Source organism: Miscanthus floridulus, chromosome 3, assembly GCF_019320115.1.
Source record: "Miscanthus floridulus cultivar M001 chromosome 3, ASM1932011v1, whole genome shotgun sequence".
NCBI lineage: Eukaryota > Viridiplantae > Streptophyta > Magnoliopsida > Poales > Poaceae > Miscanthus > Miscanthus floridulus.
The window spans coordinates 96,717,792-96,741,417 of NC_089582.1; the positions used below are offsets into that span (position 1 = coordinate 96,717,792).

A 23,626-nucleotide genomic window follows, 5' to 3' on the forward strand; every position below is an offset into this window, starting at 1 on the left:
TGTGACGTGTGATATCTCCAACTTTGGTAAAGGGTCATGGGCATCTTTCCATTCCAAAAATGCCAGAAAACTAGTGCCAAGACGCTCACATGGCTCTTTCTCCCTCTGTCGGCCTAGTCACTGCACCATGCCCGCGCTTACCACGCCACGCCATGCATGGCGCCATGCGTCGCCGCTACTCTGACACGCCATGCCAGGCTCGTGACCGTGTCGAGAAGAAGAAAGAGAGATATGTGAAATTAAAACCAGACGAAAGAAAAGAAAGGAAACTGAGCAGGAGAGAAAAAAAAAAGGATAAACGAACTAGAGGGAACAATAGATAGAAAGAAGAAAAAAACAAAAAAGAATTAGAAAACCGAATCAAAACCAACCCGCATGCGAGAAAAAAATGAAATGGAGTAAAACACGACAAAGAAATTAGAAATCGAATTATACAACGGGCGGAGCTAGAGGAAGGCAGTGGATGAAGAAGCAACGGGGGTTAATTTGGAAATAAAATGGCGGATTGGAAGAAACGTTTCACTCTTTAATATTAGGTAGATATAGAGATATCCATTTTTTTTCTTCTTTCCTCTTCTTTGTGTTTTTTGTTTTGGTTTTATTTCTCCGCATGTTTCTGTTTCCTAGTGTTTTTTTCTTTGTTTTATGTAAAATTCAAAAGAAAAATGTAACATTATGAACCTTTGAATCGTTGACCTTTTTTCTAATCCTAGGAAATAAAGATTTCCACCACCAAATTGTTTATGTAGTTATAATTAAAAACAACGTGTGGTGAACAAAGATTTTTACCACCAAGTTGTTCATGGCGTGCTTCGATTGGATCACAAGCTGGCTCTGGAGCCATCCCATCCTATATCCGAACCTGACAATTTAGGGGGTGTTTGGGACTGCTCCGCTCTACGTTTTTCAGCTCCGCTCCACGTTTTTTAGCTAAACGGTTTCAGCTCCACGCACTCTGCTCGAGAAAAAAGGGTGGAGTTGTGAGAGTACCTAAAGAGATACTCCACAAACTCCAATTTTTTGTGGAGCTGCTCCACAATGAAGTTTGTAGAGCAGAGTTTGTGGAGCAGTCCCAAACACCCCCTTACTTTGAAGCACGGAGCCGTCACATGCAGCACCAGGTGATCCTTTCTGTAGTTCATTTCCCGGACTCGGTTCGTCCGCCAGAAAAGCAAGGAGCCGCCTCGTCCAGCAAACCAAACAGCCTGGTAATTTTGATTAGAAATAACATTTATTCTTATTAAAACTTGGATCCGCCCATGGTCCAACTAATCAAATCATGTTTTTTCAGTTTTTTCATAAAATTTAAAAACAAAAATAGTTTCAACGTTATAGGCTGAATCATTGGTCTTTTCCATAGAAACAAATATTTCCACCATCAAATTGGTCACGTAGCTTTGATTGGAAACAAAATTTATTCTTATTAAACTTGCATATGGTCCAACTAATCAAACCGGAATTGAATTTTTAAACAGTTTGTTATCTAATTTAGTCCAAATAAATGTATCCATGCAATCCTTGATAAGAGATGCCACGTAGAAAATGGGGAGAGGTTCCCGCTATAATCATGGGCGACATTCTAATCTTAACATGTCGACAACTAACTCCTTGCCCATTTTAATTAGATATGAGTTATATATTTTTATGGGTTCTCAAAGAAAGTCACGGAACTCGATATTTAACTGTAGCATCACATAAATAGTATGAAAATTAAAGTTATGATATATTTATGCCTAAGTATTTTTGTGCTTTGCAATGGGAGAAAAAATCTATCAAAAATGTATTTTAATTCGATAGAGTTAATAGGACATTATCATATTATTACTGACATTAACTTATATGATGGATACATGGTCATCATAAAACAAATTTATATATTATAGGAAAGATAAAACGAATAGATATATCCTATAGGAGTGATTCCATTCAATTGAATGACCTTATCTGTCTTGCTATCATAGATAGGAATAATGAGAATTTCTTTTACAAGATTGAATAAGATCCCTTTGCTTTGAAAGCTATGCATATTTGCCAAGATACCGGATTTCGGAATATGATACACATAATACGTCAGATCTATCTTGACTACTTTCAATACATTTTGTTGTCGATTCAAGAAAGCATAATGATTATCCTTCAGATCAATTAATCAAGAAATGTTAGGATGATCTTCATATACAATCATGGTAGATAATATAGCCTTAGATAATGCCATCAAAAGAAGTAAATCCACTGGATTTAGACATTTATAGATACTAATCATTTCCACTCCATCAGAATCCCATTCAATCAACCATAAATAACCCGTTGATGCTTCCATCAAAAACATGTTATAGTGCATAGATGTAATATCCGATTTCTTATATTGAGAATAATCAATAGCTTCCAAGCTGTAGTTCTCTTTTTCGAGCAATTCCCTTTGCAAATATTCCATCCTGAAAGGTAGTACTCCCCTCACCTTCCATTCTTCGTCATCGTTTTTCATGAATGTTTGATAGTTTTTCTCCTATTGCAAAGCAGGAACATGTATGCTAGCTAAACTTAATAACATACACTAAACGTCCTATTAAGAATAACAAGAAGCAGAACAAATCTGAGGAGCTAGCTAGATTGGAAATGATTGTTACAACAACCAACTAATCAACCTATAGCATTTGTAAGGGAAATGATTGTAAAAAAGAGTAAATTGACCTTACTCGCAATTAATATGTAGAGATCGTATATGGATGGCTTTGTGCATCTCTTTGCTTGTCAGTTAGCAGGATTTGATGAGGATATTATCCAATCATCTTAATTTTAGATTTGTTTCGATAAGTTAAGACTAATTTCTAGAGCTAAAAATTAGCTAAAGCTAGCTAAAAACTTTGCTAAAAAGGCATCTACTAATGCACGGCCACACAGACGCACGCTCTCTCTTCTCTCTTCTTCCTCACGCCCGCACGCGCTACTCTTCTTCTTCTTCCTCCTCCCGCGGTCCCACCGCCTCGCGGCCCACCGCCCTGTCACGGGCGTGCTAACCGCGGAGCCCGACGAAACCTTAGCACAACCGCGGTACCACCTTTTCCCCCTCGGTCGCCAATGGCCATGGCGCCCCGGCCCTGACTTGGCTCGACCGCCTGCTAGGACCCTAAACCACCCTCATGCCGTCCCCACCGCCTGGCCAGCCTGCCTCCCGTGAGTTCCTTCTCTTCTAAGCCCACCAGAGTTGGGGGGGATGAGAGGAAGGGAGAGGATAAGCCCGTCGGAACCCTAATTCCAATACGTTTGAATGTGGGAGGAGGAGGAAGAAGAAGAAGACACCTCGCCGGCGCCATCACCACCGCCATCGGAACCCACGTGCACGTAGGGAGACTCGTGCGTGTGGGGCTTAAAAACGTTTTTAAGTCATTATTGCAAAAAAAACCATGTGCACGGGGCACGCACCCTAGTAAATGTCCCTATCCGACTACAACTTTAACGACGTTCTACCGTCCTGTTTACTTGGGCTTATTTGTCTATCGTATAAAAAGAGCTCCGTCAAAAACCCTACCGATTTGGATGACTTCCTGGAACAGAAACATAACATATAAATTCAGCAAACTAGAGGACCCAACCCGCAAAAAGCGCCCTTCGGCTGGGGACCGGAATAGAAATCTCCGAAGGGAGCTCGTCCCCTCTAGCCTTCGTCCCCTCTCCTCCGCCTGACCGCTGCTGTCCGCCTCCAACCCTCCAGTTCGACGCAGGCGGCGGCGGCGGCAGCGCGGCGAGATGAAGGTCTCCGTGAAGACGCTCAAGGGATCCAGCTTCCAGATCGAAGTGGAACCCACCGACAAGGTACTCATCGCTTGCGCTCCCGATCTGTCGCTATGGTTCTAGTTGCTGGATGTATTGGCGGGGCTGCTTCGCTAGATTTGGCTGCTTGTTAGGTTCGTTTGGGGTCTAGGATTTGGTTGGTTCCCCTGCGGAGGCGATGAGAGTGTTGGAAGCCGCGAGCGAAGCTGCCGTGGATCCAATCTGTAGGTTGCTGGTTTGGTTCCGGTGATGCGAGTGGAACAGACGGAACGGAGAGCTGTTGGAGAGTTCGCCTGTGGATTTTCTGGTTTCAGTTTGGGTTCCTTCCAGTTATGTTTTCGTGGATACATGAATCAGATGGCAAAGCGAAGTTATCAGGCATTAGTTCATTGGTTGCTCCCTTTATAGTTGGTAGATAGAGCATAAGTTGTAGTCAATCGATTGTCGATTTCATACATCTCTGCAGGTTGTGTGTTTGATTGATAAAAAAAAGTAAGGCAACGTGATACCTCATTACCTTGCGGGCACGAGCATTGATTAGTTATTGCGGTTTCAGTTTACGCTCAGGAGCCATTCTTGACTTGTCGATGTTAGATCTTATCAGTACAAGCTACTTTCTGCCAGTTTGTTTCTAGGCAGCTTTAGGATGTAATGCTGGACTTTCACCTATTTGGTAATTTGGTTGGAGTGGATCAAATAGGTGCATGCCATAAAAAAAAAAGCCTTTGAAATCTGAGATTTTTCAGTTCACCTAAGTTCATATAACACGAACCTTGCCGTTGTAAAAAAAAAAACGAACCTTTGATGCTATCATCGCCCTTTCGGCCTTTCATGAATAAAAGGATGCTATCAACACCCCTTCTATGGATAAGAAACTGGTAGCAATAAAGGTTAAGATATAAGGAGTAAATAAACCTTACTTGCTTACAATTGGCAGTAGAGATTGTAAGGAGATGATTTCTCTTTATTTATCAGCTAGGATAAAATGAGGACGCCTGACTACCCAGTTCACGTCCTACTGCAATTGTCTTAGATTCACACCGCTTATTTTAATAGTTTGACATGCTAGATAAAGATTCTGATCGGATCGATAACTTATGCACCAAGATAAGGCAAAGTAAGCATGACGAGGAAGATAAACATTGACAATCTTTCAAATAGGAATGGTTCACAGGTGCAATGACGCCTACCAACCATATGTATACAACATGGTCCAACTAATAGAGGCACACTTATATCCACACAGCCAAAACATGTGCACGGTGAACAAATCAGTCTTGTTGGTTTCCAGTGGTGCAAGTGGAATTGGCAGAACTGAGAGCCATTGGCCTGTTGCAGAGTTTGCTTGTGGATGTGGACATGGGGTTTGAGTTCCTCCTAGGTGATGTTTTTGGTGGATACAAGAGTCAGATGACACGGTGAAGTTATCAACAGTTAAGCCCCAAATCCATTTGTGCTTCCCTTTCTAGCTGGTCGATCTATTGTTGCTGTTATGAATTTCTGCAGATTATGTGTTTTTATCACCGTTATAAATATAAATTTCTTGATGATAGAGCCTAGGATCTGAAGGGCGGGCCTGGTGCAAGCGGTAGAGTCTTACCGCCTGTGACCAGAAGGTCCCGGGTTCAAGTCGCGGTCTCCTCGCATTGCACAGGCGAGGGTAAGGCTTGCCACTGACACCCTTCCCCAGACCCCGCACAGAGCGGGAGCTCTCTGCACTGGGTACGCCCTTTTTTTATAGAGCCTAGGATCTAAGACTATAAGAGTGAGTGGCGGTGGCCGGCCGGCGCTTCCATGATGATCGTCATGCGGAAACCAGGAGGAACCGAAACATAGTAGTCTAAGCGCAGGGGACATCAGCTGTGTTGCCCTGCTTACCCCCTAATTGCCTAATCCCTGGACTCTAATACAAGTTGGATAGAAATGCATGCACGCAACTGAACTCCCTATGCTTTGCCGCCTCTCGCGGGTGAGATCGTGGGCGTGCCCACGTCTTCTGCCGCTGTCCTGGTCTTCTCCTTTCTTCCCCTTCTCTTGTACACAATACCGGTTATAACACTGGAGGTTGTGTGTTTGACTGAAAAATATAAGGCAACGTGATACCTCATATGCTCAAGTACTGTTTTAGTTATATTGTCAATTTCAGTTTGTGCACAGGAGCTACTATTGACTCGTCGATGTTAGATGTCATCAATAAGTGACACTTTTGGACAGTTTGTTTCTAGGCAGCTTTTTAGGATGTTTTGCTGGATTTCACTTGTTTGGTACTGTGGTTGGGTGGATCAAAGAAGGTGAATCGGTTGGCTGCCATAAAAGAAAGCTTCAAATTTGCAAGATTTTTTTTAGTATATACCTCCTTCATATCTGTTATCTACTTAACAAATAAGGGTTTTGATAATGCAATCTTAAATTCTATTAGCATCCTGTTTTTCCGGTTCTTTCAGTTTCTATCTAATGAGAAATTGGTAGTGATGCTGTTGCATGCCCGCTATTGACACGAGTTCTTCAAACAGGTTGCCGACGTGAAAAAGGCCATAGAGAGTATGCAAGAGCAGGCTTCCTATCCTGCTGACCAACAAGTGCTTATACACCAGGGGAAGGTGCTCAAGGATGACACCACATTGGAGGAAAACCAAGTGATTGAGAATAATTTTCTTGTTATAATGCTCAGACAGGTAGGCTACGTGTTTGTTATTCTGGTTGACACATGGGCACATGGCAAATCATGGGTGTATGACTTGGGATGATAAGAAAGTTATTGCCAAGATATGAATAACCGATAATGTTAACTGAATAACTGTCATGGTGCACTGGATTGTTTGAAAGAATTTGTGCTTCATTTTCTATTGCTAGCTTATTAGGCAATATTGTATATATGGATGCAAAGGCTACCGTGAATTTGGAATGTGAATGGCTACAATTGCATCAGAAATGTTCTATATATCTTATCACAGTAAAATTGTAACCTTTCACAGAACAAGGGATCAAGAAGTGCAGCACCGGCTAAGGCAACCGCGAATCAGGTGAGACGTTAGAATATTTTGTTTGTGTCGATACTGTTTTTTTTTCACATTTTGTTATTTTTCTTTCAGTACTTAACTTTTTCTTGACCCAACTAATGTATAAGGAACTTTTGTCAAAATTAAGTTTTTTTATTTGTTGTAAAAGATACCCTTTCTATATATTGTCACTCTGGATAAAGCCATTAGCTATGACACAGTTTTAGTCTTTTAATTATTTGATGATATATTATATATGCAAATCAAAGCATATATGAGGTCTGTTGAACAACTGGCTTTTTAGTTATATATATATATATATATATATATATATATATATATATATATATGGTCACTGTTTTATTGAGCCAAAGGTCACCAGAGCTAAAGGCCTAAAGTTCTAAGCCAACCAAAGTGGTTCAACTACAGTAGAAAAGTTCTGAACTTGCAATTCTCTGTGTTTTTGTCATTTGTTGATGTTTTTTTTCATCCTCAATGGATCTATCCTTGTTATGGTGCTGTAAAAAGAAAGCTAAAAACATAAAGCAACAAACAAAAACAAACAGGACAAAAAGAACACAGAGACATGACAATAATATGCAAATACATATGCTTTAGTGTGCACTGTAATATATTTCTGTTGAGATATAGACATTAACTTAAACTACTTTTGCAGGCACCCCCTACTCAGACAGTGCCTGCTACTCCACCTCAAACGTCAGCAGCCCCAGCTGCACCGGCACCTATGTGAGCTTCACATTTATTTTTATGTAAAAAAAAAGCTTGATTTGTGTTAGGATTGATAGTATGGATCCTTTTCGGTTGGTTCTAGGGCAGACAACATTTGCAATTACTGATTTCAGTGTCAGTTCTATGTTTGTATTGAATTATAACAAAACAAAAGGTTGTGCATAGTAGTGCGGTCTTTGAGTCTTTGACACTGTAGTTGACAGGCTGTGAGATTTGCAGATTTATGCCACATTTCTGGCTCTACTGTTTTGAGGAATTTTCTTACTACAAACGTGTCATTCTAACCTTGTCCTAAGTCAAACAATTAAGTTTGACCAAATCTATCGAGAAGATCATCAACATTTATGACAACTATGAAAATGTGTTCCATGACGAATCTAATGGTACTTATATTTGGTAATATGAATATCGGTATCATTTTGGGTATAAACTTGGTTAAACTTAAAATAGTTTGACATAGGACAAAACTAGAATGTCAAGTTTTATGGGACAGAGGTAGTACTATTTGATTTGTCATGTGTCCTTTCTTAACTTGAGTGTAACGATGCATAAGTTGGGTATAATTTCCATTCACATTATACTACTATTGTCATCGCCAGCTAACTCCTTCCATTCTCTGAATTAGTGTACCTGTCAGTGCACCGGCTGCAACTGCTACAGCCTCAGCAGCTCCTGCTGTTGCTGTATCGTAAGTTCCTGATTTTCCTTCCATCTTAGATGATTTAACTAATCTTGTAACAAGCATAATTTTGCTTGATGATGTATTGATATTTCCTATTAAAAATATCTGTTAAAAGTTGCTAATCACATTCACATATATCTTTTCTTTTATGTTCACTTGAACAGCACTGAGGCAGATAGTTATGGTCAGGCTGCCTCAAACCTAGTTGCTGGCAGCAACTTGGAAGGAACAATTCAATCCATTCTTGAAATGGGTGGCGGGACATGGGACAGAGACACTGTACTACGTGCTCTGCGGGCTGCGTATAACAATCCAGAGCGCGCTGTTGAGTACTTATATTCTGTAAGAATGATTCTTTGTCCTCCCTTGCTACTTTCTAGGCCTCACATATGATGAACTTTCAGCAATCTATGTGTGGCCAAATACGTTTAACTAGTGAACACATCATCTATTGCATAAAGTAGATTGAAGCTGCATGCACATATGTTTAATTTGAATATTTCGTGACCTAATGAAGTTAATTGCCCTTTTATGAAGTTTTGTTTTACAATTGTAGACACTAATGTCCTTCATCTTCTGTTTAGGGGATTCCTGAACAAATGGATGCTCCTGCACCACCTCCGAGTTCCCAGCCAGCCAATGCTGTCCAGGCGGCACAACCAGCTCAAGCTGCAGTTCCTTCATCTGGACCCAATGCTAACCCTCTTGACCTCTTTCCCCAAGTAACTCCCCCCCCTGTGCACATACACTGACATTTTTTCAACTAGTCAAATTTGTTTCTCATATTTGCCCTTGTCTGAACTGTAGTCTCTTCCGAATGCTTCCGCTAATGCCGGTGCAGGAAACCTTGATGTTTTGCGTAATAACACCCAATTCCAAAACCTGCTTGGTTTGGTGCAGGCTAACCCTCAGATTTTGCAGGTCTGTTTCCATGCTCTGTTGCTCATCCTCTCTGAGTCTCAAACAATCTCCCTTTTGCAATCCATTCACCCATAATTCATGTATGCATTGTGCAGCCATTGCTTCAAGAATTGGGGAAACAAAATCCCCAGGTTATGCAGCTAATCCAGGAAAACCAAGCAGAGTTCATGCGGTTGATCAATGAACCACTGGAGGGAGACGAAGAGAATGAAATGTTTGTGCTTCTTCCTTGGGGTGTCCTTGTTATTTTTGTTCTGCCGACATGGTTTGATATTTTTGTACTTCCTGAACCAGGATGCTGGACCAGATGGCAGATGCAGCTGAGACCATTGCAGTCACTCCAGAGGAGAACGAAGCTATACTTCGTGTAAGTTGATTGATGGATCTTGACTAGTTCTTACACATTTGCTTTTACCTGCATTCTCACCACCTTGGTTTTTTATATTCAATTTACCCCATCACATTCTTCATGCGCAGCTTGAAGGGATGGGCTTTGACCGGGCACTTGTCCTTGAAGTGTTCTTCGCCTGCAACAAGAACGAGGAGCTGGCCGCCAACTACCTCTTGGATCACATGCACGAGTTCGACAACGATGACGGGCTCGGAGGGCCACCACTATGAGGCGGAATTGCTCTCATCTCTCCATGCGAAGGCTGTCTCGTCTGTCCGCTCCCTCTACATTTCTGTTTGGCTTTGCTGTTTAGTACATAAATCCTAGATTTACAGACAGACTTTATAACCTGATATAGAGGTAACGGGTCAGTTTACTCTTTTCTGGATAAATTTATTAGCTTACTATATGTTTTGTGCTACTCATTGCCGTTCTGGCCGCATTGGGCCAGCAGTTTCACCGGTTCAACCTGACAAGCGCTGGCTGGAAGCAAGATGCTTGTGGGTTTCCTTACCGGTGGCTCGTTTACCCAATCCGGAACCGCGCTGATAGTGAAGGCTTGCGGAGTTGAACTGGTTCACATACTGCTTAGCAATCAGCACGTATGTTGTATTGACATGTGCGTCACATTCCAGCAGCAACTAATTATCAATGAGATGCAGCCACCATACAGGTTAGAGATGTTTCATGCAGTACCACATGCATATCCACACTAGGCTTTAGAATCAAGACGACATATAATAAACTACTTAAATGCTGATTGAATCACCAACAGAAGCACAGGCGGCAAAGCCGCAGGGCATTAAAGTACAAGATTTTTTTTTAAGAAATCAAGTAAGCTGTAGCACCTGCAGTCTCACCTCATGTTCACGAAAGTGTTGGACGTTTAAAAATATTACAGATATCCTGTATGGCTCTCAGCAATTTAAGAGACTTCGTGGGGTCATCAGACACTACTCTCTAGTAAGAACTAGCACAATAGTATGGCATACTCGCCACATCCAGTGAGTTTGGCTGCTCATCCATACGACGCACTGCCTGTAGCAATGAGCCCAGCAACCATCCAAAATATGCTAGATATCATCATCGAAGAGGGTCAGTCATCCTCAGAAATTACTATCATCTCAGGGACAGTGCTTTGATCTGGAGAAGTTAATGGATCTGCTGGCTGAAGCAATGGAACAACATCCAGGCATGGAGCAGATGGCTGTGACTGATCTCCAGTTGCTGGAGCCACCACCACCTGATTAGCAGTAGTACCAACAGCATGGTCTGAGCATGGAGATGGTGGCCAGGACTGTTGCATCGATCCATCTTGTGGTGCCATCTCGATTCTGTGGCTACTGACAGATAAGCCTGGGCGTTCGGGTTACCCGATTTTTTCGGGTCGGGTAATTCGGATAATTCAAAATTCGGGTAATGAAAATTGCTACCCGATATTACCCCCGAAAAAACACTACCCGCAAATTCGGGTACCCGATAATTCGGGTTCGGGTTCGGGTATTACCCGATATACCCAAATTTACATAAAACAACCAACTACACTAAATTTCAATAGCGATCTATACATAATTTCAGCAGCAATTTGTATAGAATTTCAATAGCAATTTGTAGAGAATAATATATTACAGTCACTCATTCAAATAGAGAGAATTATATTCTAATAAAGTGATAAGTTAAATGGTTCAGCTAACAACACATGATAAATAAAAAGACAAAAACAAATCTTTGGGTAGTTCGGGTAGTTTGGGTACCGGGGGATATTACCCGAATTACCCAAACTAATTTCGGGTAATCAAAATCGCTATCCGAATTTGGGATCGTGTACCTCGGGTTCGGGTAATTCGGGTCCGGGTTCGAGTAATTCGGGTACGGGTAATGGGTATCGGGTATTTTGCCCAGGCTTACTGACAGAGGCATATGTCCCAGAGTTGACCGATGGCTCGGTTTTAATCTTCTTTGACCGTGAATAAGTCAGCATTTTTGCTCTCTCTCTTTCTCTTCTCCTTTGCTCTGTTCTTTTGTTTACAAGGGGCTCGGGCGATCCACTTGACCTGTCTGATTCATAGAAGTTCAGCCACGCACTCATCACAGCATACTCCTTTTCCTTCACAGGCTTCTTCCTTTTGCATTTTCCCTTTCGCTGCTTCTCTGATGCAACAAAGACTGATGCCATGGGTTTGATTCCAGGGGCAGTTGACAGAACAGGGGTTTCCTGAATGTCTTCGGGCTCATGCTGCTTGTATGCCTTCTTTGAGGAGCTCCTGTCCAATAACTTCATTTTTGCTCTTTCTCTTTCTCTTCTCCTTTGCTCTGTTCTTTTGTTTACAAGGGGCTCGGGCGATCCACTTGACCTGTTTGATTCATAGAAGTTCAGCCACGCACTCATCACAGCATACTCCTTTTCCTTCACAGGCTTCTTCCTTTTGCATTTTCCCTTTCGCTGCTTCTCTGATGCAACAAAGACTGATGCCATGGGTTTGATTCCAGGGGCAGTTGACAGAACAGGGGTTTCCTGAATGTCTTCGGGCTCATGCTGCTTGTATGCCTTCTTTGAGGAGCTCCTGTCCAATAACTTCTCATTGCTGCAGCCCATCAGAGGGGAAAGTTCTTTCTTTTCCGGTGCAACCGGGTCTTGCTTTAGTCTCTTCTGAGGGTTAGCTGGCTGAGAACAGGCTTTCTGAGCAATCAGGAGCTCATGCCGCTCTCCTGCTTTCTTTGAGATATTGGTTATTGGTGATTTTGCATTGTTGCTGCGCTCTGCTGAGGAGAGTTTGTTATTCTCTGTTGCCACCAATGCATGCTTCAGCTTTGGTGTTCCCTGGGGTCCAGAAGGGAGAACACTGGTTTTCTGAAGATCATCAGGCTTATGCCGCTTGCCAGCTTTCTTTGATGTATCTCTCCCAGGTGATTTTGCATCATTGTAGCCTTCCACGGACACAGGCACTTGCTTCACCGTTGCAACCAATCCATGGTTTTGATTTGGTTTTCCTTGGGGTGCAGCAGGCATAACACTGGTTTCCCCAACCATTTCAGGCCTGCGCCTCTTGTCTGCTTTCTTCGAGGAGCTACTTCCCTGAGGTTTCCCATTGCTGCCACTCCCTAGACAAAGATGCTTGTCTTCAGTATTTGGTTTTGTGGCTTTAGTACTCCACGGCAACTGCAATATAGATGAAATGGATTCTTGAATGGCTCCTTTTGACTTGGACATTTCTGATGGTAAAGTCAGAAGCAACTGAGCACCTGGAGGGTAAATAGTTGATATGGTAACATGGCCTTACTAGAATCACAAGCATCAAATGCCACTGTCCAGTGACGGTGGGATTACCACAATACACAGAACAACATAATATTAAACAATGATTCTAATATGTCAAGCTTTTGCTACGTATTAGGCAATAGGAGATTGTATATTGCATATATTAGGCAATAGGAGATTGTATATTGCATATTTAGGCAGTCCAGTCAATTAGGATCAGAGATTTACTCCTGTCCTTGTATTTGTAAACTGCCATATATAGCAGCAGCTGCTGCCCTATAATACAGGCGCCCCTCTCCCATTGAGAGTGTGGCTTATTGCCCCAACATCATCTTCTACATGGTAATCAGAGCAATCTGATCTTGGCCCTCCCTCTCCTCCCTCAAGCCTGCGCCGCTCTCTCCCTGAGTGCCGCCCAACCTTGCTGCGCCGCCAAACAGCCGCGCCATCATGACCACAGAATCCTCCACCACCTCCGCCACCTCTCCAGCCATGGCTGAAGCCATCAACCCAACCGTTTGCCCATATGCTCTGGTAAACGTGAAGACCCACATCCCCATGACCCTCGAGCTGCGACCCTCCAACTACACCAAGTGGTCCACAGCTTTCAACGCCATGTGTGGCAAATTCGGGCTGCTCTCGCACCTTGACGTCGTCTCCCCTACGCCCACCGATGATGCATGGGTGCAGGCTGACTTTTGCATCCGCAGTTGGATCTTCGGCACCGTCTCCGACTCCGTACTCAACCTCGCTATGACCGGCGCCCAGCAGACCGCCGGCCAGCTCTGGACAGCCATCGCCGCCCTATACCAAGCTAACAAGGCGCCCCGCGCCATCTTCCTAAGTCACGAGTTCCACTCGTTGACCCAGGGCGACTCCTCCATCGACGAGTACTGCGTGCGGATGAAGGAGGCTGCCGACAATCTTCGCGACGTCGGGCAGACCATCACCGAGCCCAACCTCGTCCTCAACCTGCTCCGCGGCCTCAACGAGAAGTACCAATCCGTCGCCGACAACATCGCCGCCCAGGAACCTCTCACTTTTGTTGTTGCCAGGAACCAACTCCTCCTCAAGGAGCTGCGTCTCAAGAACAAGGACAAGGTCCGCGCCGCTTCGGCCCTTCTCGCTGCCTTCACCGGCGCCCCTAGTGCCCCCCCCCCCCCCCCCCCGGCCGGAGTCCCGCAGCAGCAGTCGCGCCAGCAACAGCAGCCGCGCCAACAACAGCACGGCAACGGCGGCCGCCGCGACAACCCTCGGCGTGACAGCAAGCGTCAGCCCTGGGGTTTTGATCCTTGGACTGGTGCACGTGTCAACCCCGGCGAGCGCGTCATACCTCCCTGGGAGCGCGACCAGGGCGGTTCTGGCGCCCCTGGCAGCCCCCACGCCAACAGGGGGTGCTCGGTGCCTGTCCTCAGGCGCACACGGCGTTCGCCCCCGTCCAGGCTTCCTCCAACAACACTGGTGGACCGACATGGGACTCGGCCGACCTCATTGCTGCCCTGCAGCACTTGGCTGTCCAGGGCAGCCCCTCATGGGTTGTTGACTCCGGCGCTTCATCCCACATGACGTCTTCCGATGGTATGCTCCTCCAGCGCCTACCCCCCTCCACCTCCTCTATAACAGTAGGCAATGGCACTAGCATTCCGGTCACGTCTAGAGGTCACTCCATCCTACCCACCGCCACAGCAAACTTCTCCCTCAATAACATTCTCGTCGCCCCTTCCCTAGTCCGTAATCTTTTATCCGTTCGTCAATTCACCCATGAAAATCGCTGCTCTCTTGAATTTGATGCTCTTGGTTTTTCTGTTAAGGATACCCAGACGGGACGCGTGATTCATCGCTGCAATAGTACCGGTGATCTCTACACCATACCTGCTATCCCTCCGACCGCTGGCGCCTCCTCACATGCTCTCCTGGCTGTTTCGTCGACCATGTGGCACCAGCGTCTCGGCCATCCAGCCCCTGCTGCATTAGAACAGTTAAATAAAATACATGTTGTTTCCTGTAATAAAGTAGACCGCTCCCTCTGCCATTCATGTCAACTAGGCAAGCATACGCGTCTACCCTTCAGTGCCTCTCAATCTTGTTCTCATGCACCGTTTGAACTAATTCATTGTGATGTTTGGACCTCTCCAATACCTAGTATATCTGGTTTTTCATACTATTTAGTCTGCCTGGATGATTACAGTCACTATTGTTGGGTTTTTCCTCTCCGACGCAAATCCGAGGTCCACCAACACTTAGTTGAGCTCACAGCTCTTGCACAAACCCAATTTAACCTCCCTGTAAAATGCTTCCAAACCGACAATGGCACCGAATTCGTCAATACAGCCACCACCACCTTCTTCGCTGCTCGGGGAACACTTCTCCGTCTCTCCTGCCCATACACTTCCCCTCAAAATGGCAAGGCGGAACGCACCATCCGCACCCTCAACAACTCAATTCGCACCATGCTGCTCCACGCTTCCATGCCGCCTGCATACTGGGTTGAGGCTCTTGCTGCCGCCTGCTACTTACTCAACAGGCGCCCTTCCTCCTCCATATCCCATGAGGTTCCCTTCACTCGCCTCCATGGACAGCCACCCACCTACAGCCACCTTCGCGTTTTTGGGTGCCTATGCTACCCAAACCTACAGGCTACCTCCCCACATAAGCTCGCACCTCGCTCCGCGGCATGCATTTTCCTTGGGTATCCATCCTCTCATAAGGGTTATCGGTGTCTTAACCTGGCAACTCAACGCATCATTATTTCTCGTCATGTTGTGTTCGATGAGACCGTTTTTCCTTTTTCCACCGCCAGCGTCATCCCATTCCCTCGCTCCCTGGATTTTCTTCTAGACAACGATTCGGTTTCGGTGCCTTGCTCTACTGTTCCTGCAGGTGGAGGTCCCTCCTCAACGACCACGGTTGCTCCGTCCACCCTGGACGTTGTGCAGCCGCCCCCTGATGATGAGCCGGACCCGGCTCTTCTCCTGCCTGGGGGGCGCGGCCCTGTGCCCCCTAGCCCCAGTTCGGCTTCTCCACCACCAGGCGGGTGTGGTCACGTGCCCCCGCCTGGCCTTCCTGTGGCTCCGTTCCCACGGACCTACAGTCGACGACCCCAGCCGGTGCCTGCGCCATCGGCTGTCCCTACAGCACCGGCGCCCCAGGCTGCATCCGTGGCCGCAACCCCATCTCCGCCACTCACGCGCACCAGGACCGGCGCCATCCCGCGTGTGAGCTACGAGGGGCTCGCTGCCACCTCCTCGCCCTCACCATCGCCTTTACCGGCGAACTACCGCAGCGCCCTGGCCGATGCCAACTGGCGGGCTGCGATGATGGCTGAGTACCAGGCACTCGTCGACAACGACACCTGGCGTCTTGTTCCATGCCCTCCTGGCGCGAACGTTGTGACGGGCAAGTGGATTTTCCGGCACAAATTCCATGCCGATGGGTCCCTCGCTCGTCACAAGGCCCGCTGGGTGGTCCGCGGGTTTTCCCAACGAGAAGGTATTGACTACGACGAGACATTCAGTCCGGTGGTCAAACAGGCTACCATTCGGACCGTTCTCAGCATTGCCGTCTCCCGCGCCTGGCCGATCCACCAGCTGGATGTGAAGAATGCCTTTCTTCACGGCCACCTCGACGAGACGGTCTACTGCCAGTAGCCACCAGGTTTCGTTGACCCCGCCGCTGCAGATCACGTCTGCCTCCTGCAGAAGTCCCTGTACGGACTGAAGCAGGCCCCGCGCGCTTGGTACCAGCGGTTCGCGGCCTTCCTTCAACAGCTCGGCTTCGTCACCTCCACCTCCGACACGTCCCTCTTTGTTCTCACTGAGGGGACGAGTCTCGCCTACTTGCTGCTCTACGTCGACGACATCATCCTCACCGCCTCAACTCCCGCTCTTCTGCAGCGACTCATGGCCCTACTCCAGTCTGAGTTCGCCATGACCGACTTGGGTGCTCTTCACCACTTCCTCGGCGTCGCCGTCACCCGCACCCCCGACGGCCTGTTCCTGTCACAGCGACAGTACGCCGTCGATCTCCTCCAGCGGGCGGGCATGGCTGAGTGTCATCCTACGGCAACCCCTGTTGACACTCAGGCCAAGCTCTCCGCCCAAGACGGCGACAAACTGTCAGACAAGGACAGCTCAGAGTTCAGGAGCTTAGCAGGGGCTCTTCAGTACCTGACTCTGACGCGTCCTGATCTGGCTTATGCAGTTCAACAGGTGTGTCTCTTCATGCACGCCCCAAGGGAGCCCCACCGTGCGCTGATCAAGCGCATTCTACGCTATGTGAAGGGCACGCTATCCTCCGGTCTTCACATTGGCGCCGGCTCCATCCAGACGCTGACCGCATACTCTGATGCTGACTGGGCTGGTTGCCCTGACTCCAGGCGGTCCACTTCTGGTTTCTGCGTCTATCTCGGCGACAACCTGGTCTCCTGGTCCTCCAAACGCCAGACCACGGTCTCCCGCTCTAGTGCTGAGGCAGAATACCGTGTTGTGGCTCACGTTGTGGTCGAGTGCTGTTGGCTGCGACAACTCCTTCAGGAGCTCCATCTTCCGCTGCCCCAGGCCACGGTGGTTTTCTGCGACAACGTCAGCGCCATCTACATGACGGCAAATTCAGTCCACCACAAGCGCACGATGCATATTGAGATTGACATTCACTTTGTGCGCGAGAAGGTGGCTCTTGGCGAGATTCGGGTCCTTCATGTTCCTTCATCTCATCAGTTCGCTGACATTATGACAAAAGGGCTCCCAACGCCGCTGTTTACAGAGTTCAGAACCAGCCTGTGCGTCCGCAAGCCCCCCGCTTCGGCTGCGGGCGGGTATTAGGCAATAGGAGATTGTATATTGCATATATTAGGCAATAGGAGATTGTATATTGTATATTTAGGCAGTCCAGTCAATTAGGATCAGAGATTTACTCCTGTCCTTGTATTTGTAAACTGCCATATATAGCAGCAGCAGCTGCCCTATAATACAGGCGCCCCTCTCCCATTGAGAGTGTGGCTTAGTGCCCCAACATCATCTTCTACACTACGGTCTGCTTGGTTGTTCGAGGAAAATGTCAAGCATGAAACTCTCATGAAGAAAAAATTATCACGGCACAAAATTTTTGTTGCATCAAGAATAAAAACAATCATGCGCCTAGCTCAGTTTATGTGTATAAGTGTATTTGGACAGCCACATTTAGCTTCCATAATCATTATTGCATAGATCAGTGTTTACAAATATAAATGCATATTACATATTGAAACGTGGGACATATACCTCCTGCAACTTTCTTTTGAGATGGTGCTTCTAATTTCAGCATCGTTGTTTTTTCGTATGTACCAGAACAGTCATCCTTGTGGCTGCCAAAAATAATACAATCAGTAACACAGCTCCTTGCATACACCAATGCAAACATATGCTGATTAATATTATCTGGAAATACTCTTAAGTGTAGTAATTGAGTCTATTCCAAAATAGCACAACAGTGGAATGTAAATTTAGTGATAAGTTGTCGGTGTTTCGAGTTACCACCGACGAATAAATTTGTATTATTGCGCGTCTGGCTCGGATGGTGTGCTTAGAGGACACGAGGTTTATACTGGTTCGGACAGAAAATCCCTACGTCCAGTTCGTCGCTGCTGCTCGTGTTACTGGCACTGAAAGTTTGTAGTAGGGGTTACAAACGGGCGAGAGAGGGAAATGATCCTAAGTCTCTGATGGAAGGAGTGAGCGGGTGCTGAGAGCTCGGTTGCTGCCCAGCCGTGTGCCCGTGTCGTGCTCTTGTGTGGATCTGGATCCGATCGTGTTTTGATGGGTCGATCCCCTTCATGGGGCACCCTGCTTTCCCTTTCATAGGCAAAGGGAAAGTGCGGGTTACAGCGGAGGAAAAGAGAAGAACCAGAGAGGGAGAAGAAGGCCTTCAGGATTGCCGGGTCCTTCTCCTTCATGCGGGTCCCGCCGACCCTGTAGATGTCAATAGGGACGGCTCCACGTCGCGGCCCTGTCCGTCACTGGCGCCATGCGCAGGCGTCATCTGCCGGCCATGGCGCTCCACTCCGTCCTGGCGGACGTTGTGGTGGACTGATGCGCCTGTCAGTGTTAGTACGAGGGTTAGGCAGAACAGCACCGGTACGCCTGACGCTGTTCTTGATGTGAATCCTCAAGTATGGCCCATCGTGGCCACGGGTTACATCGAGGCGTGTCGGTCTCTTCCTTGGTATCAGAGTTTTGACCCAGGCCCATGTGATTGGACCTGGAGTGGTCAGCGGCGGTATGGGTCCCCGTCGGGCGAGACGGAGCCCGCACCCAAGGGGTCGGGCGAGACGGAGCCCACGGCCTAGAGGTCGGGCGAGGCAAAGCCCGCCCCCAGAGGTCGGGCGAGGCGGAGCCCACGCACCTGGGATCGGGCGAGGCGGAGATCGCGACCTCGAGGTCGGGCGAGGCGGAGCCCGCTCACCTGGGGGCGAGCGAGGCGGAGCCTGCGCACCTGGGGTCAGTTGGAGCTATAGGCGCGCTCTTGACTGCTCGGTTGAATCAATGTTGTTGGCCATTAGCTCCTCTTCGAGTACCCTAGTATTGGTCCCCGACATAAGTTTAAGGTCAAATTTTTTTAACGTAGTTTAAGGTTAAATTTTGAGAACAAATGCAACATCTAGTTCTAAAGGCACTGATTAGTTATTCGCTAGTGACCTTCTTGTAGGATAAACCTTTTAACAAGACTCAAACGACCCAATCTCCAATTTTATTGTGCCTGTGGTACAACGGGCACTCTGTCCGAATATGATAAGCTTTTATTTGTTATAGTAAAAACTCTTACTTGTGCCAGTAACAAAGCATGTTCCCACAGGATGCACTGATGTCATCGTTCTCAATGCAGCAGGCATCAGATGGAGGACCCTGGTTTATGGCCCTCAGAAGTGTATCACCACAAGACCTACACTGGAATGTAGTAATAGAGCATGCCACATTATGATAAGAATACTGCCAAAAACAAACCTTACACCAAAAAAGAGAGATAGCACAATGAGCAGATTACAGAAGTACCTTCCACACCATACCCTTGAAGCTATGGGGCTCTTCTGGGATGAAATCATGACGGGTGGTGATACTGTACCCACCTTCTGGTCTCTGAAGCACAAGAAAAAGAGAAATCACCAACAGGGCATAACAGCTTATGGGTTTTCAGACAGGAAACATAACCTGGTGGTCCTTTACAGTGCATGAGTAGGTTTCCATACAGGAAAGACTAACCTGGCGATCCTGTGCGCGGCATTTGTTAATGGCTTCCATCCAAGCACGGAAAGTAGCGCCATGATTGCTGGCATGATTTAACAGAAAAATCTAAGCAGCCGGCAAGCAGGGTAGAGCTGACAGCAATTTAAGCACATAACTCTTAATTAAGAGCAGAAGATGTTACCGGTCCTTCCTGTGAAACTTCACGTATATGATTGCATGGATCATTTCATGAAGCAATGCATTCTTCCGGTCAGTACATGAGCGATACTTCAGAAACGACTCGGAGAGTGTTATGGTATTTTGCTGTCTTGAAAAGGTGCAAGATCCAAAAGACCTGCATAGATAACCAAATCAGTGTTTCTATAATTCAGTTCAAAACTAAATCGATAAAGAAGGATGCATTTAGCTAAAACAATAAAATGGAGGATGCCAATATTGGATATAAACTTTTCAAGTACGATCTTTTCTTGGCAAGTATATCTGTTATCCGAGCATCAAAATAAATCATTAAGCATAGCAACCATTGAAGGTATCACAAAAATTCCTATTTTGTCTTTTGGTGATATTTAATTCAAGTTACCGAAGCTTTTACTACCCATTAAATTTCAAGGTGTTGCCCATCCATTTAATAAATCCAAAAGTCGGATACATATACAAAGTACCTAGTAAACCAGCTAAGCAAACTACAAACAGTTTGCAGATGAATATTGTCACTGATCAGAAACTTTTGTTTGTAGTATATAAACAATTCAATCATGCAGGACTGAAGTACCAAGGGAAAAAAAATAAACCAAAGGTATCATTCGCTCCCCTTTTACATAGAGGTACCATAAATTCATAAGCAAGATGAACGATTCATGTGAAATTCCTGCGTTACAAACAGACAATGAAGTTTTCCCCTCACCTAACATTTCATGATCGCCACAGAGCAAATGAGGTATCCTCAACATCATAATGCATATTGTAACTAGCAGTACGCTCCATATCCTAAAACTACTCAACTACAGAGTACAGACTACAGTAAAGATTCAACAATCATGGTCGAATGGAGCAGTGGAGCACAGTAAAAGGGGCTCCTTTTCCATGTGCCTGGAGCTGAAGGGAAATTAAGGCTTTTGTGAAGATCAACGAGTTGAATGCATATGATCCTTCCCAGAAAAGGAAGAAGAAAATATACAAGAATAAAACCGTAAGAAATTTACTCAAAGAGAAGGGAAGAAAAGGGTGTATGATGATGATCGAGACACATTCTGCCTGGATTGGTGGGCACCAGACTACACCAAAATCAAAGAAATGGCGAGGGCGCAGCATGTTCTACACCCAGCCGCGCCCAAATTTGCCGAACCCAAAAGATTTACCGGCACTCCAAGAACAAGGCCCCGGAATTTATCGGAGAAACAACCCTAAAAGAAACACCCGAAAAATGCAGCACAAGAGATCGAGTACAGGACGCGGAAACCCAGCGCCTAACTGCGCGAAAAAGGGGCGGCTTTGAACATGCGAACCAGAGGCGCAGGTTTAGGAGGTACGGAGTAGCCAAGAACTGGAAAACCCCAACCTGCTCAGTGGTGGTGACGACGAGGAGCGCCACTGGGCGGTGAATCCGGCGGCGGCAAGCGCGCCCCGGAAGTAGAGGCCGTCGTAGTGGTGGAACAGGTCCCCCACGTCCGGGTTCGGGTCCGCAAGGTCTGCCTCCGCCACCGCATCGTCCATGGCCATGGCACCACCGCCGAGCAGGCCGATCAACCGGCGCTGCTGGGCCCCTTCCGCGAACCCACGCAACCGCACCATGGACCCGAGAAGCCCCTCCCCTCCTCGCCTCACCTCTCGTCGGCGCCGAGGTTCCGAGTGGAAGCAGAGGAGACGGAGACGGGAGGATTTGAGCTTCGAGTGTGATTAGTAGGCGGCACTAGGCACTAGGCAGGGCTCTAGTAGGTGCATGCAGATGGCAAGGCCGCAAGGGGAGCTGGAGCCGACGCGACTCGCCGCGGACGTGACACTGACGTCCGGGCCCCACCCAGTGCTGTAGCCTTTTCAGTTGGGCTCTCTCTGACTCTCCTCTATTTCTTTTTCTTTTTCGTGTGACCACTCAACCACGGCCACGCGGAGGCCTACGGAGGGGAGACTGAGATTGACGGCTGTGATGGTCCTCCGGTTGGAGCGGGTGTCACGCTGGCCGCTGGATGGAGACGGCACCCGCGGCGATAGCTGGCGGTGTTGGGTAGCCGGCGTGTTGAGGTGTAGGACCCGTAGTGCTCCGGCCCCTTCGAAGTTCGAACTGGCGACGGTCGCGATCCACGGCCCTGCCGCGCATTGATGGCCGGCTCGGCACAAGCGCAGCGCAGCGCCGCAGCCCGCCATAGCGCCCGGACTGATCCGCTTTTTTTTTTTTTCTTCGAAAGAGTATTTTTCTCTCGTAAATTTCTCCAAACCATCCAAATTACTCCACAACCATTGTGGAGTAATTTGGATGGTTTGGAGGAATTTATGAGAGAAAAATACTGTTCTAGATGAAAAAAGAAGCGAATTAAGCCAGGTTTAAGGGCACGCGAACAGTGCCTTAGACTGTTCGCGAGTTCGATAAGCCGCTTATACTGGTTTGCATAGTTAATTTATTACGAAAAAAAATATTATACCATAATTGATAAGCTCTAGCTAAAATCAATAAACGAACAGGTAGTCGCTACTCAGACTCAAGAGAGAACTTTTGTTTCCTCTCGTCTCAAAAAAAAGAACTTTTATTTTATATTAGCTACCGAGAGAGATGTGATATGTGGTATAAGGTAGTACGAGGTAGAGAGAATTTCTTATTTGCTTTCTTTGTTGGTCTTTTAAAAAACTTTTGAATTCGTTTTCTATATGGATTGACCCTAACATTAGTTCCGTTGATGGCTTCCATGAGCTTTTGTTAAATTAGTAGGTCTTCCCCATCGCTACACCGTGGCTAGTAGTCTCATTGTTCACGTCGTTGTCCAGCGTCTAGATCAGCGTGACAGCGTGTATAATGGCTTTCGTAGAGGTGCATGGCATCCTGCAGAAGAACCACGACTTCATCTGACACAAAAAGCTCGGGCTCTTATCCCAAACGTGTTGTAGCGAGCGCTCATGAACTTTCATCTGACAAAAAGCTGACTGAAGTTTCAAAAGCAAGAGATACCGATATGACTTGACAAAAGTGAGACTGCTGCCAGCAGTGTGAGATTAACAGCCTCAACCTCTCTGTGCATACGTGGTGTGGTGCTTTTTTGTTGAGGGGGCAAAAAAAAAATTAGCAAAATGCTACTGGAGCGGTTTTCGTTGTTATTTAACAATTAGTGTTCGATTATAGTCTAATTAGGTTTAAAAGATTTGTCTTGTGGATTTCGTCTAAACTGTGTAATTAGTTTTATTTTTTATTTATATTTAATGCTTCATGTATGCATCCAAAGATTCGATGTGACGGGAAATCTTTAAAAATTTGGCAAAATTTTGGGAACAACTGGCCCTGAGACAACTGCTTCTGTATGCCTGCGTTGGGAAAGCCCCTACGAAGCGAATGATGAAAGTATGTGGGTTGAGATAAAAAGTGCGGCTAAATAGACCCTCAATATAGACACGTGGTCGCATTACGTGATTTCTTTGAGTTTTATATGGTCT

General features: G+C 46.5%; 2 protein-coding genes across 2 annotated transcripts; one reads left to right on the forward strand and one right to left on the reverse strand.

Annotated features, from left to right (window-relative positions):
* The first annotated feature begins 3,609 nt into the window (after nucleotides 1-3,609).
* Nucleotides 3,610-9,921, forward strand: LOC136541935 (probable ubiquitin receptor RAD23). Its single transcript, XM_066534120.1, has 11 exons — nucleotides 3,610-3,813; nucleotides 6,285-6,446; nucleotides 6,747-6,794; nucleotides 7,447-7,517; nucleotides 8,146-8,208; nucleotides 8,367-8,544; nucleotides 8,787-8,924; nucleotides 9,010-9,123; nucleotides 9,219-9,337; nucleotides 9,418-9,490; nucleotides 9,601-9,921. Exons 1-11 carry the CDS (start codon nucleotides 3,748-3,750, stop codon nucleotides 9,742-9,744), a joined length of 1,176 nt encoding a protein of 391 aa, XP_066390217.1. The 5' UTR covers nucleotides 3,610-3,747; the 3' UTR covers nucleotides 9,745-9,921.
* Nucleotides 9,922-10,368: 447 nt separating this feature from the next.
* LOC136541936 (uncharacterized) lies at nucleotides 10,369-21,879 on the reverse strand. Its single transcript, XM_066534122.1, has 8 exons — nucleotides 21,549-21,879; nucleotides 20,172-20,324; nucleotides 20,006-20,072; nucleotides 19,799-19,882; nucleotides 19,572-19,693; nucleotides 18,032-18,114; nucleotides 11,419-12,757; nucleotides 10,369-10,854 (listed from the first exon to the last, which is right to left on the reverse strand). The coding sequence occupies exons 1-8, from the start codon at nucleotides 21,779-21,781 to the stop codon at nucleotides 10,611-10,613; spliced, it is 2,325 nt and encodes a 774-aa protein (XP_066390219.1). The 5' UTR covers nucleotides 21,782-21,879; the 3' UTR covers nucleotides 10,369-10,610.
* Between the last annotated feature and the right edge of the window lie 1,747 nt (nucleotides 21,880-23,626).

What these genes read in the sequence shown, in the direction of transcription:
- LOC136541935 (XM_066534120.1), top strand. Translation starts at nt 3,748, where the DNA reads ATGAAGGTCTCCGTGAAGACGCTCAAGGGATCCAGCTTCCAGATCGAA. An exon ending in AAGTGGAACCCACCGACAAG is followed by an intron (nt 3,814 to 6,284) that starts GTACTCATCGCT and finishes TTCTTCAAACAG; the next exon opens with GTTGCCGACGTGAAAAAGGC. An exon ending in TTGTTATAATGCTCAGACAG is followed by an intron (nt 6,447 to 6,746) that starts GTAGGCTACGTG and finishes AACCTTTCACAG; the next exon opens with AACAAGGGATCAAGAAGTGC.
- LOC136541936 (XM_066534122.1), bottom strand. Translation starts at nt 21,781, where the DNA reads ATGGTGCGGTTGCGTGGGTTCGCGGAAGGGGCCCAGCAGCGCCGGTTG. An exon ending in AAGTTTCACAGGAAGGACCG is followed by an intron (nt 20,073 to 20,171) that starts GTAACATCTTCT and finishes AAATCATGCCAG; the next exon opens with CAATCATGGCGCTACTTTCC. An exon ending in TCAAAAGAAAGTTGCAGGAG is followed by an intron (nt 12,758 to 18,031) that starts GTATATGTCCCA and finishes TTTACCCTCCAG; the next exon opens with GTGCTCAGTTGCTTCTGACT.